The 17,195-nt window shown below is 35.8% G+C and overlaps 1 protein-coding gene across 1 annotated transcript; it reads right to left on the bottom strand.

Moving 5' to 3' along the window:
• Window positions 1-5,207: 5,207 nt before the first annotated feature.
• On the bottom strand, window positions 5,208-16,269 carry SCRG1 (stimulator of chondrogenesis 1). Its single transcript, XM_021672801.2, has 3 exons — window positions 15,920-16,269; window positions 7,794-8,049; window positions 5,208-5,431 (listed from the first exon to the last, which is right to left on the bottom strand). The coding sequence occupies exons 2-3, from the start codon at window positions 8,033-8,035 to the stop codon at window positions 5,377-5,379; spliced, it is 297 nt and encodes a 98-aa protein (XP_021528476.1). The 5' UTR covers window positions 8,036-8,049; window positions 15,920-16,269; the 3' UTR covers window positions 5,208-5,376.
• Between the last annotated feature and the right edge of the window lie 926 nt (window positions 16,270-17,195).

Here is a 17,195-nt window from a genome sequence, read left to right as displayed (position 1 = left end):
GTTAAGTCTTGGAATATGTCTATTTCACCTAGATTACCTAATCTGTTGTCATACAAATTGTTCCTAAAATTCTCTTGTAATACTTTTAATTTCTGTGAAGTCAGCAGTAATATCCCTGCCTTTATTTCTGATTCTAGTTATTTATGTCTTCTCGCTTTTTTCTGAGTAGTCTAGCTTAAGGATTTGTCAATCTTGTTGGCATTTTCTTTGAATTCATGGATTATTTTTTTCCCTTTTCTCTATTTTCTCTTTTTGGATCTTCATTATTTTCTTCTGCTGGCTTTGGATTTAGTTTGCTCTTCTTTGTCTATTTTCTTAATGTGTAAAGTTAGGTTGATTTGAGATTTTCTTTTTTAATGCAGGCATTTACAAGTATACATTTTTCTCTGAATACTGCTTTTCCTGCATCTTGTAAGTGAACAACAAGTTGTTGTGAACAAGTTCCAGGTATTTGTGAATTTTCTAGTTTTCCTTCTGTATTGACTACTAGCCTCTTTTTATTGTGCTTCAAAAAGATAGTTTGTGTAACCTTAGTATTTTTAAGCTTACAAATAATTGTTTTATGGAACAACATATAGTCTGTTTTAAAGAATGTTCCATGTGTACTTGAGAAGACTGTATTCTGCTATTGTCGAGTGGAATGTTCTGTATATGTTTGTTGGGTCTAGTTGGTTTTATAGTATTGTTCAAGCCCCCTGCTTCCTTACTGGTTTTCTTTCTACTTGTCTATCAGTTGTGGGAAGTGAGGCATTGAGGTCTCCATCTATTATTGTAGAACTGTATATTTCTTCCTTCAGTTTTCTAAAGGTTCGTTGTATGTATTTTCTGGCTGTCATCTGGTGCATGTATGTTTATAATTGTCATATCTTTTTGATAAATTGAAACTTTTAATAATATAAAATGTCCTTTGCTCTTGCAACATATTTTTACTTACATCTAATTTGTCTGTTATTCGTATAGCCATCCCAACTCTTTTTTTAGTTATAATTTGCACATATTTACATAAAGTTTTAATAGCAAAATTCAGATTATGATATCTAAGCAAGTGATGGTGGTTCAGGAATAAATTTTGATCATGTTATTGTTTATTCATTTAGTGGAGTTATTTTTTAAATGTCAAGCAAGGTTTTACTTATGAGCTAAAACAATAGATGCAGGGAAACCAATATTTAGAGGAAAATTTGCTGTTTTTATACTTATGTGTATATTTTTAAGGGTGAATATTGCTTACTATAGAATTCATTCCTTTGAGATTATGAACTCCTTGCATTTCTTTATAGCTAAGAGCTGATGCTTGCTATACACTTGAGTTTATTTTGCAAATTTTGTCCTAGTTGCATTAATATCTACACAATCAAATATAGTTCTCAAATAATAGTCATATTAATTGCTACCAGATTATTACATATATGAATATATATTTTTTGTATAGTATATATGTATGTATTTATGTATATATACTTTAATGATACTAAATGTACATATGAAGTCAGCTTTTTATACATTATACCCAATGGACTTATCATTTGACTTCAAAACCTCTGAAAATGTAGATCAGATAAACTGTTGAAAATTTACTGTGGCTTTTAAAGTTATTAGAATATATCAGGTATGTATATTCTACACGTTTTTCTCTAGATATACCATGATACAATGATGAGCATGTTATGGTGATACCATCGCACAAAAGTAAATTTAGTATCAACTTAAATTTTCTAATACCGGTTTCTCTTCAAATTTTTGAGAGAAAAGTTTAGGTTTAGAATGTCAATGCAAGATTTAGAAATACATGAATTTGATTTTTTCCTTTTGGGAAAATTATTTTAAAACCTATAGTGCTTTACTTATAGAGAACTTTATATTTTAAAAACATCTGCTATAATATTTTAGAAAAATGATTTATTATGGAGATAACTTATATGTACCTTTTGGTAATTATAAAGATGTTAAAGTCACAAAATGATCTGTGAATGCTTCTACCTCGCCTTTCCTTCCCCCAAGTAGTTGTTGCTCATTGTTTTTCTTCTCCATCCTTCTTCCAATTCTCTAATTCTTTGGGATCAGTACGTAATCCCAGCAAACAAAAATATTCAACAAGTCTCTATGAATTATGATGAAGAAAAGAGGAATTTTATCAAAAAGAGATGAGCTATTAGTATGTGCTACTGTCAACTTTGTACTCAGCAATGTGGGATTCACAGTAAGAACAAGGATATAGAAAGTCAAAGATAAAAATACAGAAAGTGTTGTTCAGTAAGCTTTTAGAATATACGAGCTATCTGAAATGTACCATTGTGTGTCCTATCCAAGTAAAAGTTTGTATTTCTGTGAAGAAAATAATAGATTCGGTGATTCTGTTAAAAAACATAGTGTTTAAGACTCTTGATGCTAGCGTAGAACTGGCCATATTCAAAATCTGGCTCGATTGCTCACTGATGATATAAACTTAGACGAACTACTAAATATCTTTAAACCTTAACATTTTTGTCATAGAACAAGGATCATAACAGTACCTACCTCATTCAGTTGCTGCAAGACAGTGTTTAGAAAAATAGTGAAAATTTTAAAAAAAGCTTAGTTGTCTTATAACTAAAATCTGTTGGAAAAACTCATGCCTGTAATCCTAGCACTTTGGGAGGCCAAGGCAGGCCAGGAATTTGAGACCAGGCTGTCCAACATGGCAAAACCTCATTTCTACTAAAAAATACAAAAATTAGCAGAGTGTAATGGTGGGTGCCTGTAGTACCAGCTACTCAGGAGGCTGGAGCACAAGAATCGCTTGAACCTGGGAGGCGGAGGTTGCAGTGAGCCAAGATCGTGCCACTGTACTCTGGCCTGAGTGACGCAGTGAGACTCTGTCTCAAAAGACAAAACAAAACAAAACAAAAGCTATTGTTTTTAAAAATGTATTGACCAAGTCAGAAAAACAGTTTTATAAGGTACGTTGTGTGAATGTATGTTTTTACATTTATTTGGTAATATAAAGAAGGCTGTGTGCTTGTATAATGCATTCATTTCTTAAAGAATATAAGTGAATTTCATATATTTTCAGAAAGGAGACATTATGATGAATAAAAATTCCACTTATTAAATATTTAGCTTTTTTAGATATAATTTCTCTCACTAGGCTTTGATTGCAGTAATCAGGGAACACTTACTAAAAAGCCATTGTTGTTTCACACAAGTCCTTATGCTGCTGTGTCATTTGTAAATGAAGACACTGGATTTTTAATGCTTTTTTCTTGCTCAGGGAGAGTTTATGCCAAGTAGAAAATAAAACAGGTTTGCTGATAGTTTTCTTTATTTACCTATTGTGTGCACTGTTCCAGAATGGATATGAAACTTCCATTATTGAGTTAGTCTGATTTCATTACCAGTCAATTCAGTGAAGAAAGAAAGGCCAATCAAATCACATGCTATCTTGATAAAAACTAATATTATCTATCTATCTATATTATTTTACAATTTCACTTCATGTATTTTATAGGAAGTTACACTATTCAAAAACATGTTCTGACTTGTGTTTATATATACACTTTAAGACACTGAATTGTGACTACCTCAAAATTGTTTGGTCCAGTCCAGTACCACTTATTAAACAGATTAGATACCAGATAGTTTTCTGGGTGTGGTCTTCAGAAACAGATCAGGGACCTCCAAGGATGCATTTTAATGAAATAATATCACTTTTATTCACAAAATGATATTTCCCAGATTACCTGTGTGGTATGTTGTTACTCCTTTTTTTTTTTTTTTTTTGGTATGGTGTGGTGTTTCTCAAACTTTTTCCTACAATACTTTGTATAGCACCCGTACTTCTCTGTAGCAGGCCTCACATTTATAAATAATTATTTGTTTATAACGATCACACCTTTGTTAAAGCACAAGTCCCAGGAGGATAAGTCCATTTTATTCATTACTGTATCCCCAGATCTTAATAATGGCTGGCACTTAGCAAGCACTGAATACATTTTTATAACATGAAAAACTTCCTGACATTACCTCTGATGGCCAGTATGAGTCACCTACCTCTTAAGATATTGGGCCATAATCCAAAGCTGTCTCCTCTAACAATCAGAAATTATCTTTGAAGGTGCCTGTTTTTTACTTTTAAAATTTATACTATTTTAAAATTCTTTTCCATTGTGTTTCTTTTAATGTGTGTTTTGTTATTTGCAAGAAAAATGGATACTTTAGGGAAATGTATCATGGTTTTAAGCATACATCTGTGTGTGGCATATGGGCTTTCAAATTGGAACTCTTTTGAAAATCTGCCTTGATTTTTAGCAAATATCTTAAAGTTGAGTTAGTATCTGAAAAATGAGGCTGAGAACATTTACCTTGAAGTTTTTTGTTGTTGTTTTTTAAGACAGTAAAATGAAATGTACTTAAAGTTCTTGGTTTTTGTTTGTTTGAGACAGAGTCTCACTCTGCGGTTGCATGGTAGAGTTCAGTGGCATCATCTTAGCTCACTGCACCCTCGAATTTCTGGGCTCAAGTGATCCTCTCACCTCAGCTTCCTGAAAAGCTGTGACTACAGGTGCACACCACCATGCTCAGCTAATTTTTAAATTTTTTTGTAAAGACAGGATCTCACTATATTGCCCAGGCTGGTCTCAAACTCCTGGGCTGAAGTGATCTTCCTGCCTTGGCCTCCCAAAATGCTAGGTTTGCTGACATGAGCCACCAGTCCCAGCCTGAAATGTACTTAAAGTTATTGGCATACATAAAATACACTCACATATTGGTTCCCTTTTTCTTTCCCTTTCCTTGTTTTTTTTTTTTTTGAGACAGGGTCTTGCTCTGTCACCCAGGCTAGAGTGCAGTAGTACAATCATAGCTCACTGCAGACTTCAACTCCTAGGTTCAAATGACCCTCTTGAGTAACTAAAACTATAGTTGTGGGCACCCACACCCTGCTAATTTTTTTTGTAGAGAGTGGGTCTCACTATGTTTCTCCTTCTCCTTCTTACTAGAAAATTTCTAGCTCCTTCCTAAGAATCTCAACTTATACCTGGTTCTTTCAATACGTGGTTAATAACTGTCAGCTTAAGGACTGAAAGTATTTTCAATACTTGAGCCATGGCTGTGGCTCTTCATCTGGGGGACAGAATTCTTTAACTGAGTGTAATGAACACCTCATAGATGACATTTTCTAGGCAAAATTTTTAACCAATGCCAACAATGTCCACAGAGAAAAATTAGATTGAATTGTTTTATTACTACTTGTTTAACAGATTTACTTGTCTTAAACAAGTAAGAATTTATAGAATCTATGCTTTATTGCACTGTATAGAAAGTAGAAATGCAGTTATACTGATGTAGTGCAGTTCGTGGGAAATCAGGGATGGCGTTCTTCAGAATACATGAAGAGTCTCAGTGATTGTTGCAAGGAATCACGAAAGAGATCTTTGGTCCAAAGAAGACGTCTCTAAAAGAAAGTAGAGCATCAGTTAAATTCTCCTGAAGGCTAAGATGTTCATTAGTCTCTTCTAGGTTAAAAATAGCCAGTGATTTCCAGGATTTCAGTAATGACTATTCTTTTTAGGTGACTAAAATGTAAAGAGATGAGTGGGAAGACTTGCCACAGAAGCAACAAAGACCAAGAAGGTAATCGATTTGTCTACTTTCCCCTCATTTGCCATTGATACTATGCTACCATTTATCTACAAAGAAAAGTAAATATTAGGTAATTTCAAAACTTTATAGTCATGCATGCAATTGCATGTGTCTTATATGGGGATAGGCCATAAAGTTTAAATCTGCAGTTAGAAAACAGAAGATTCAACATTTTTGTTTATTAAATAAATTTCTAGATTTTATGGGGAAAGGAGAAACGTTACAAAGCTACTCAACTTTTCCTGGTTGAAAAGATCACATAAAGTAATGCATAAAAATGCATGTAGGAATACAAAATTATATACATATGCAAGATAGTATTATAATTATGGCTTATTAGAAATATACTTAGCAAGACAACGCTGTTGCTACTGGTTGGAATTTCTCTTTTATTTTCCCCAAATCAAATATATCTACACTGCTGTTCTCATCCATTAACAGAGATAATCACAAAATTATAATATAAATGTAAGTCCATTTTAGTAAACTGTTTTCAAGTCATACAAAAAAAAAAGCAAACATGGTATTTTAATATTAGTTGGCCTTTCATTTATGTAGTACAGGAAAAATGGTCATTTGATGAGATTAATTAACTAGAGTTCTTGGCATCATTGTTTTAGTAGTGATTCTTAAACTTTCCTGTGCATTATAATCACCTAGCAGGTTTGTTAAAACCTAATTGCTGGGTCCTACCTCCAGAGTTTCTGATTCAGTAGATCTGGGGTGCAATTCAAGGATGGATGTGCAATATTAAAAACTCAGTTGATGCTGAAGCTGCTGCTCTGGGAACCACACTTTGAGAACCAGCTGGCTTCGTAGATGAAATATCTGGTCTGAATCAGAACATCTGGGTTCTAATCCCAGTGTTGTTATTAGCTAGTAATGTGGGATAGTACTGGCCATTTCAACTTTCTGCACCTTTCCTTGGTAAGGTGGTTATAGCTGCCTTTTCTATTTCACAGATTTCTTAGAAGAATGAAAATGTGATGACATCCATTGAAAGTAATTTGAAAAAGCTAATTTCAGTATGAAATATCCAAGATCATAGGATTTGAAAAGATTCCTCAATAACCAGGGGGAAATGATTTTAAAATCAAGAACTAAAAATATTTATTAATTTATCTACCATCATTTATATTTGTTTTTATGTTTGTTTGAGATGAAGTCTCACTCTGTCGCCCAGCCTCCTGTGTTCAAGCAATTCTCTTGTCTCAGCCTCCTGAGTAAGTGGGATTACAGGCGTGTACCACTGTGCCCGGCTAATTATTTTTGCATTTTTGTAGAGACAGGGTTTCACCATGTATACTTGTATTTTAAGTGCAAAATGATGGTAGATAAATCAATAAATATTTATACTTAAAATATAAGTATAAAACAATGGTAAATACATTGTCTTGAACTTTTATCTAGTTCATTTCTGGTTTACTTATACATAAAACTAGAAAACTTTTCTGTTCAGTTAATTACTTGATCCATTCAATGGGATTTTGTTTTTTCTTTTCTTTTCTTTTTTGAGACAGAGTTTCACTCTTGTCACTCAGGCTGGAGTGCAATGGCGCAATCTCAGCTCACTGCAACCTCCGTCTCCTTGGTTCAAGCAATTCTCCTGCCTCAGCCTCTCGAGTAGCTGGGATTACAGGCATGTGCCACCATGCCCAGCTAATTTTTGTATTTTTAGTAGAAATGGGGTTTCACTATGTTGGCCTGGCTGGTCTTGAACTCCTGACCTCAGGTGATCCACCCAACTCAGGCTTCCAAAGTACTGGGATTTTAGGCGTGAGTCACTGCACCTGGCCTCACTGGGATCTTTTACCTAAAACTATTTCTTGGTTTTCAAATTGGTTTAAGATTTCAATCTTGAGATTGACTTTCCTACTACTGGTAGATTTTTTTGTGGCAAAAATCAGATAGGGAGTTTAGAATTTAATAGATTTAAGTATTATTTTCTGGATTTCATTTACTTTTATTAACTCAGCTAAATTCCATTTGAATTTTCATTTAAATGAAAACATTTAGTTCTTTACACAATAGTGATTATTCTAAAAAAGAGCTGGGATTTGAACAGGATTTTATTAAAAGGGTTATTAATTTCAGCAAACCCATTATGAAGATGCATCTATAAGTTGTTGTGCATACATTTCCAGGCAATACACCTCGTGATTTCATTTCCTTACTTTGGGCAGCAGAGCAATTCGCTGAAGTTGCAGTAACAGATCATCTCACATCCCTTCCCATCCCAGAAATGATCCTGGACATTGACATCAATCTGTGTCAGGTCAGCTACTCCTTCCGGAAGGTTGTGACAGTTGCGATCTTTTAGTATCTTTCTGTAGCAAGAGAGGCGATTTGCAGGCATGGCTTGAACTCCTAGCAGCAAAGTTAGCCCAGCGGTGAAAATGAGTACCATAAATTTCATTTTGGCTTTTGGCCCTAAGATAGAAGAAAGACCAAAACGTGTCAATGTTTGTTTTTTAAAGATAGAATGTATCTGAACATGAAGTTCTGTAGCATGCTCATAAACTCTTGGATAGAAATAATGGGAGTTGGCCTTTTCTACAATCCTGTTTGTATTTCTCAAAGTGTAGTTTTATGACCATCTATGACAAAAACCATTTGGAATATTTGTTAAAAATCAAATGCTCAGGCTTCTGGGCTGGGCACAGTGGCTTATGCCTGTAATCTCAGCATGGGAAGCCGATGTGCAAGGATTGCTTGAGCCCAGGTGTTTGAGACCAGTCTGAGCAACATAGTGAGATCCTGTTTCCACAAAAAATTAAAAAATTAGCCATGCATGATGGCATGTGCCTGTAGTCCCAGCTAATCAGGATCACTTGAGCCCAGGAGTTTGAGGCTGTAGTGAACCATGATTGTCTCACTGCTCTCCAGACTGGAGATGGCAGAGCGAGACCGTGACACCACACACACACACACACACACACACACACACACACACACACGCACATGCTGTAGGCAGGGAGGAGGTGTTAGTGAGAGCCAGACTCTGCATTTAATAAGTACCCAAAGCCATATATTTTTTGAACATGGTGTAAAGAACAACTGCTTTTTAAAGTGGTATAAACTCAGACAAATTTCTAGAACAAATAGCATAATTGAATTCAGTGGTTCTTTGCCTTACATAGCTTACATCCTAACAACATTGTCAAAAACCTGGGTCCCATCCTGACAGAAACAAAAAACCCATTTACGTTGATAGTGACAGATGATAGTGTACAGATATGCTTATAGTTTGATTAGTTGTTTTTTAACTTCCAGAAGTATTTTAGGACCCATTATTACTGCAAATTTTAAGTAATGTTTTGGATTTTGATTCCACAGAGACTACTTCTTAGCTGCAGTTGAAAATGAAGGCTTGAATTCCCATCTTATAATCATCTGGCCTACCATGAACTCCTTCCATGATAGGGAACTCATTACTGACTAAGTCAACATATTCCATTGATATAGTTCTAACATTTTTCTTATTGGAAAATATTTTTTCTGTAGTTTCCACCCACCATTCCTAGTTTGAATCTTGAAGTAATGCCAACAGTTCTAATTCCTCTTCCAGGAGATAATTTTACAGGAATTGCATAGAACTATAGAATATTAAATATCTATCTATTTGACTTCTCTAATTTCTATATTAGACATGAAGAAAATGGAGACTATTTTAGTAAAGGAAGAATAGCAAAGTAGTGAAGGAACCAGAATTAGAATCCAGAGCCATTCAGATTTTATCTCGTTATCAGGTGCCAAAGTATCTTTTCTTTCTTGGAAAGAGGGAAAACAGATGGAGGATATTTCTCTTTGGATATTGTACTTTGAAAGAAAACAATATTGTGGAATACCTGGACTTGGTGGCTCATGTCTGTAATCCCAGCACTTTGCAAGGCCAATGTGGGCAGATCACCTGAGGTCAGGAGTTCAAAACCAGCCAGGCCAATATGGCAAAACCCTGTCTCTACTAAAAATAAAAAAATTAGCCTGGTGAGGTGGCATGCGCCTGTAGTCCCAGATACTCGGGATGCTGAGGCATGAGAATCACTTGAACCTGGGAGGCGGAGGTTGCAGTGAGCTGAGATCATGCCACTGTACTCCAGCCTGTGTGACAGAGTGAGACTCAGTCTCAAAAAGAAAAAAAAAAAAGAAGAAAGAAAACAACATTGTGGAATGGAAATTTTTCGTATGAAGTTTTTAGTGATTAGGTACATTTTAAAGGTAAATCCTTTTAGATAAGATAATGGATTTTGAAATAAATACATTCGTTGCTTTTTTTCCTTTAGTTTAGAAACTAAGTATTTCTTCATACTCCTGAGTTTCAGATTTTCTTTGTCGCACATTCTAGTTTGAGTTAGCCATTTTTGGCCTTGGCTATATATTTCCTTAGAATTATCAATATCCAATTTAATTCCCACCTCCAAACATTAGAAAGTGAAAGAAAAGACTAAAATGAGATCTACTTCATTTTCTGTATATTCAGATTTAACAGAGCAAGACATTACAGTGTTACAGTGCATCACAGTCCAGCATATATAAATGATATCTTCTAATGGGCTTTTTGTAAGGTCATGGTTTAATATGTGATCTATCATGGAGAATTTTCTGTACATGCTTGAGAAGAATGTGTATTCTTCTGCTGTTGAACTGAATGTTCTACGTATGTCTGTTAGGTCCATTTGGTCTGTACTGGTGTTGAAGTCCACTCTTCTTTGTTGATTTTCTGTCTGGTTATTCTATCCATTATTAAAAGTGGAGTATTGCAGTTTCCTGCTATTACTGCGTTGCTGTCTATTTCTCATTTTAGTTCTGTCAATATTTGTTTTATATATTTAGGTGCTCTGATGTTGGGTGCATATATACTTATAATTGTTATAGTTTGCTGGTGGGTTGACCCTTTCATCCTTATATTTTCTTCTTTGTCTCTTGTGACAGTTTTCTACTTATAATCTATTTTGTCAGATATAAAATAACCCACTCTGCTTTCTTTTGGCTACTATATGCATGGAATATCTTTTTTCATTTCTTTACTTTTACCCTGTGTGTGTCCTTAAATGTTAAATAAGTCACTTGTAGAAATATGTATTTTTTTTTTCTTTCAGCTACCCTATGTCTTTTGATCCGAGAGTTTAATTCATTTACATTTAAACATTTAAAGTAATTATTGGTAGGGAAGAATTTACTATTGCCATTTAGCTTGTTGTTTCTAGCTGTCTTGTGGTAGTGCTTCGGTGCTTTTCTTCCTGTCTTGTCTTTTTTTTTTTTTTTTTTAATTGGGACAGAGTTTCACTCTTGTCACCCAGGCTGGAGTGCAATGGTGTGATTTCTGCTCACTGCAACCTCCGCCTCCCGGGTTCAAGCAATTCTCTTGCCTCAGCTTCCTGAAGTAGCGGGGATTACAAGCACCCACCACCATGCCTAGCTAACTTTTTTTGTATTTTTTAGTAGAGATGGAGTTTCACCATGTTGGCCAGACTGGTCTTGAACTCCTAACCTCAGGTGATCCACCTGGCTTGGCCTCCCAAAGCGTTGGGATTACAGGCGTGAACCACTGCACCCGGCCTTGTGTAAACTTCTATAGGTATTTCCTTTGTGGTTACCATGAGGCTTACATAAAATGCTTTATAATTATAAGTCTGTTTTCAGGTAATAACAACTTCAATCATATACAAAAACTCTACACTTTTAATTCTCTCTCACCACACTATGTTATTGATGTCATAATTTACATCTGTTTATACTGTGTATCCATAAACATATTTTAAAGTATAGTTATTTTAATACTTTTATCTTTTAACTTTTATGCAAGAATTAAATGGGATTTAACCACCACCATTTTAGTAATATATAGTAATATAGTAGTCTGTATATATTTGTATATGCACTTACCTTTATCAATGAGTTTCATATTTTCTTATGCTATTGTGTTACGTTTAACAATAAAGATGTATAGGGCCGGGTGCAGTGGCTCGTGCCTGTAATCCCAGCACTTTGGGAGGCTGAGGCGGGTGGATCACGAGGTCAAGAGATCGAGACCATCCCGGTCAACATGGTGAAACCCCGTCTATACTAAAAATACAAAAAATTAGCTGGGCACGGTGGTGCATGCCTGTAATCCCAGCTACTCAGGAGAGTGAGGCAGGAGAATTGCCTGAACCCAGGAGGTGGAGGTTGCGGTGAGCCAAGATCGTGCCATTGCACTCCAGCCTGGGTAACAAGAGTGAAACTCCGTCTTAAAAAAAAACAAAAAACGATGTATAGAATATTTTCTTATAATTAAAAAGAAGTCTTTTTGTTCCATTATGGTCTTTCTATATGTTGCTCTCTCTACCAGGAATGTTCTCTTTCTGTCTGGTTTCTTGACTTTTAGGTCTCAGTTTAAATGTCATTCCTTCAATAGCCTTTCAATTTAAGGTATTTCAACCTTAATTTTTCATAGTGCCTTTTTTCTTTTCCTTAATGATATTTATCACAATTTAAATCATGTATTTGTGAATTTACTCATTGTATGTCTGTCATTCTCATTAGACCGAAGGTTCATGACAGCAATTTATTTTGTTCACTACCATACACTAGTGGCTAATACCATGCTTGGCCCGTACTTGAAAATGAATGATTTTCCACAAATGCATTTTTATCCTAGGCAAGCACCTATAGAGGTTTTATGTTGTCTAAAAGAATATGTGAACTTCTTCAGGCTAATCTAAGGCCTTCCTTTCACTTTCTCTCCACATCTATCATTCATTCCTGTTCAGCTAGCCAGGCAGTCAAACCAGTCATCTCTTTAATCCTGTATATGTGTCTCTGCCTTGTTATTCCTTCTCACTCCTTCCCTTTATGTTAATTTCTGACCAAACCATCCACTAAGGACAAGCCTTATACTCATGTCTTCTAAGAATCCTTCCCCGCTTCCAGACAACACCACTCTCATAGCTGACTTGCTCTATATCCCCAAAGCACTTATATATAGTCTATCCTACAAGAACTGTGAATGTGAGTAAATAATGCCTTGTCATTGTCAGCATTTTTATAAGCTGGTTAACCATTTGGAGAATATGAAGACAATTGGATATGGGGAGTGGGAAATTCAGAGAGCTGATTAATTATTTAGTGAATTGGTCATTATGTGAATTTACCTATAGCCGAGTAGGAATATTGGGAACAATCAAAAGGGCCTAGAGGATATGATAGAGAATTTAGATTTGATTGAGTATATTAAGAAGACATTGGAAGATTTTGACAGAACAGTAGCATGATCTGATTTACGTTTTTTATTTTATTATTATTTTTATTATTATACTTTATGTTCTGGGGTACATGTGCAGAACTTGCAGGTTTGTTACACAGGTATACGTGTGCCATGGTGGTTTGCTGCACCCATAAACCCATCATCTACATTAGGTATTTGTCCTAATGCTCTCCCTCTCTTAGCCCCCCACCTCACAACAGGCCCCAGTGTGTGATGTTCCCCTCCCTGTGTCCATGTGTTCTCATTGTTTAGCTTCCACCTGTGAATGAGAACATGTGGTGTTTAGTTTTCTGTTCTTGTGTTGGTTTGCTGAGAATGATGGCTTCCAGCTTTATCCATGTCCCTGCAAAGGACATGAACTCAATCCCTGGCTTCTCTGTGAAGATATGTTGTGGTGGGACAAGATTGGAAATAGAAGAAATGAAGTTTTTGGTGAGAACTGTTGGGAGATATGAGGCAAGAGGGAAAGAATCGAGGATAACTTTTGGGTTTTTGGCTTGAATGGTGTCACCATTTGTTGAACTGAGGAAGAATTGGAAGGAGCCATTTTGGGGGGAATCTAGGAGTGAGTTTTTAGACAAGATTGACATGCGTATTAGACATCTATTAGAAGATGTTGAGTAGGCAGTTGAATGTGAATCTAAAGATCAGGGCTGGAAATACAAATTTGAGAGTAATGAGGATACTTGTTGACAGTATCTATATCTCTGGGTCTGGCAGGGCAGTGAGGGTAGACCCAGAAGAGATGAGGCCATGACTGAGGCCCAGGGCAACTCAATTTTCAGAGAACTGGAGGGGAGATGCCAGTATCAAGACAGCAAGGACTGTAACTTCTACTTCTTTCATATTGAAGCAGAGTGACTGATTCAATGCTGAGTTCAGTCAGTGTTCAAAAAATTTCCTTCAGTGAAATGAACAAATAAATTGCTAAAAAAATAAGTAGGTAAATTGCCATAGCACATACCTCTTCTAAGTTCATGCCAGAGCATAAAATAGTGTTTTTGCCACAGTCTCAGTCATATACTACAATGGAAAGTTCCACACCTGGCAAGTACCTACTGGTAGTTGTGTGTGAATGTGTGTGTGTGTGTGTGTGTATTTGTGAACACATTATAAATTACATGTTTTAAATGCAGACTTCTCCCTTTACTTAAGTACAGATAAATAGCTTTAACTATTATTTAGCAAATGGAAAAATTTCTGAACCAGTATGTTCCTGGGATATACTGGTTGTTGTTTTCATTAAAGGACACCAAACTTAATCCTTGGCAATCCATCAAAACCATATATGTTCAAGTGCCAATAAGAGTGAAATGACTTTGGCCAATTTGAAGCAAATTGGTCTTTATTTGTTAAGCTGAGGTACATGTACTTAAAAGCCCTCCTGGAATACACCCAAATTACAAAAGAAAACAAAGTTACATACTAAAAATTAGAAGGAGTGAGCAAGAGAAGCTTAGGTAGTTATTCATTGTTTTTTTTAAATTCAATTTTATGTAACTGACATTTTCCAAATGTTGTATGATACCTTTTATATCCTACTAGTGTGGTAAGTTTTAATAGATCATTGCAGAGGATACAGGATTATGAGCAAGACATTTCCAACTAAACAATCAATCACTGCCACCATCCTTTGGTAGGGAAGTGCAAATTTTGATTCTGTCTGAGCGTATTTAGCACAAGCAAGCTTTTGAATGTCTGGAGTTAAATGGAGACTTAAAAAGAAAAATTATCCCATTTAATGGCCAAAACTAACAGGACCATGCGTTTAAGTGTTCAGACATTTATGGTGCAAATGCTCATACAGCCAGCTGATGTCAGTTCTGGAAACTGGTATTAAGAGCAGTGGCATGAAACAGAGTTGATGAATTAGACAGAAAGGGCAGCCCATTTTCAGATTGCCTTCAAAAAAGCAGCAAGAGAGAAGCAAAGCTGCAAAAGCAAATGAAAACCCCAGCCCAGAACTTGACATTTAAAATATCAAAATTATAGATGAGAGAGATTAAAATTGCTGCCCGGTTTGTGATGTTTTCCATTCATCTTTCTTGGAAGGTGAAAATCACTGTTATTTTTAAGTTCTCTTTTTTTTCTTATTAACTCCCTTAAAAGATTTTTGTGTTAGAATGACTGGGTCCTGAAGTGAAATTTCCCAAAGTGTGTGTTAAAGAACGGAAGTAGTATTAAAAAGTGAATAAGCTGCTTAAAGATCCTTGAAACAGACATATCCTAAATATCTAACATACCTTCATCCATAGAAAAACAAAATCCACATCCTCCCTAAAAGTGATCTGCCTTCAGGCTCTTACAGCATGCCAGAAGATGATATTAATATTCAGTCTTGCATCATTTCCCTTCTTTTCCTGGACACAGTAAATCATCATCACTGGAGAAAAGGACCAGCATTTGGGAGAGCTTTTCATAGCCTGTGTAACTAAGTTAAGGAATTTTAAAGAGGAATTTTTCTAAGTCTCAGATGGAAAAAGTGTTCTCTTTATATTTGCAGTACAGACACCGTTGTGTTCCAAGAATGGACACCAAGGATGAATTCAATGAATTCCCTCTTTGTATCACATATTTGTACCCGTTTCTTTTCAGGAATCAGGATTTTTAAAAGCAAAAAACATTTGCTTTCTTAGATATTGCAGTTAACTTCATGTAGTGTGGGCAATATAGCTGCTGCATTTAAAACAATCTTATGTACTTTATCATCCTCATATAGTTCTGAGGAGTGGGATATGTCCTGTTGTGTGGGATGGCATTCAGAGTGAATTTGGGCATTAAATAAATAACAGTGAAGAATCTGCCTCATTTTTAAACCTATGATGAAATGACTTTCCTGGTCAGGAAATATATATTTTTTCTTCTCTTTTAATCTGATTATTTGCCCTCCTACTAGGCAGCATTATATTTTTCAAAGTGCCCGCACCATCTCCTCAGAGGATCTCTTTCTTTTCTGACTCAACACATACATACATTTCTGCTCTAATCTACAGCAGTAGTTTTGAGTAGAACAAATGACATAAGATGTTTTTTATAGAGAAAAAAATTACATACCTTTTTCTTCTTCTTTCCTTTTGGTCTTCTTGGCAGAGGATGCTTCTTAAATGCTCACACTCCCTGGGTGAGTTTGGGCAAAAGGGGAAGGGAGGAGGTGCTGGAAGGAGCTTCTTTACAACTGAACCTTTGTCTGCCTTGTCTCTGGCTTGGGATCGACAGACTCGCTGCTCCAGCCAGGACTGCGGGGAGGAGGGAGTGGAGGGAACCGAGTCTGCAAGAACTGCCTCCTTTGGAACTGTTCAGTTCGTTCCAAACCAGGCGAGAATGAACTGAACGGCTTCTTTACAGAGGGAAATAACTAGTCTATACAAGAACCTCAGGGAGGCGGACTCTTGCAGCAATAAAATATAAAACCTGAGGGATTTTAAAAGAACACAGAGTGATTTTTCCCTTAAGAAAATTCTGTGTGTGTGTCTGTGTGTGTGTGTGTGCGCGAGAGAGAGAGAAGAGAAAAGGGGGGAATGGCTAGCTGTGCACCTCTTTCCCTTTCACAGTTTTCCTCGCCATCTAGATCTCTTACATTTTGGTAGAAGATATGTTCCAATTCACATTCCACTGCTTGCATTTCTCAAGCCAAAGAGTCATTACTACTCCATGGAAAGCTAAAATAAATGACTAAAAAAGAAATATACTCTGTGCCTTAGAAATAAAGGCTCAAAAGCAATTTTATTCTGTCTTCAGCAAACTATACTGGAATTCTAACATCTGTTGACTGTCTTTTAGGTTTTTAAAAAATTTGATTAGGAGTACTGCTCTGGGAATTAGAGGTATGATATTGTAATGGAGTTGGAATTATCTAGACAGACAACGGAGGAAAGGACATTCCAGGTTGAATTACAAAGGCATGAAGGTGAAAGAGAGGGTGACAACTTCAGAGATTATAGATAGTTTCATTTGGCTAAAACCAAAGATGGTAGGAGATGAAATTCGAGAGATAAGAAGCAGAAAATTGATGAAGTACCTCATATGCCATGCTAAAAAATTTGGATTTTATCCTGAAGATAAATGGAAAGATGATGAAAATATATTAAAAAAGGTGAAAAGCTTGACTGCAGTGTGAAAGAAAGATGGTGTCCCAGGAGGAAAGGAGACTAAAGACAGAGAATACAAGCTTTTACTGTAATCCAGAAAAGAAGATAGGAAAGAAAACTGAAAAGACTTGATGAACAATTAAGTGTTTATGTTTAGGGTAGAGATAGGAAACTTTATTAACTTTCAAAGTCTTGGCCCTTTGGATGGACCGTACTGTTAATCATCTAGAAAAAGAATATAA

This window comes from Aotus nancymaae, unplaced genomic scaffold (genome assembly GCF_030222135.1).
Source record: "Aotus nancymaae isolate 86718 unplaced genomic scaffold, 86718_ANA_hifiasm-v0.15.2.pri h1tg000115l, whole genome shotgun sequence".
NCBI lineage: Eukaryota > Metazoa > Chordata > Mammalia > Primates > Aotidae > Aotus > Aotus nancymaae.
The sequence above is the reverse complement of the archived record's forward strand: the minus strand, read 5'-3'. Positions and strand labels throughout refer to the sequence as shown.

Coding starts and splice junctions, on each gene's coding strand:
- SCRG1 (XM_021672801.2), bottom strand. CDS start 8,035: ATGAAATTTATGGTACTCATTTTCACCGCTGGGCTAACTTTGCTGCTA. Junction 5,432..7,793: donor GAATTGCTCTGCTGCCCAAA/GTAAGGAAATGA, acceptor ACTTTCTTTTAG/AGACGTCTTCTTTGGACCAA.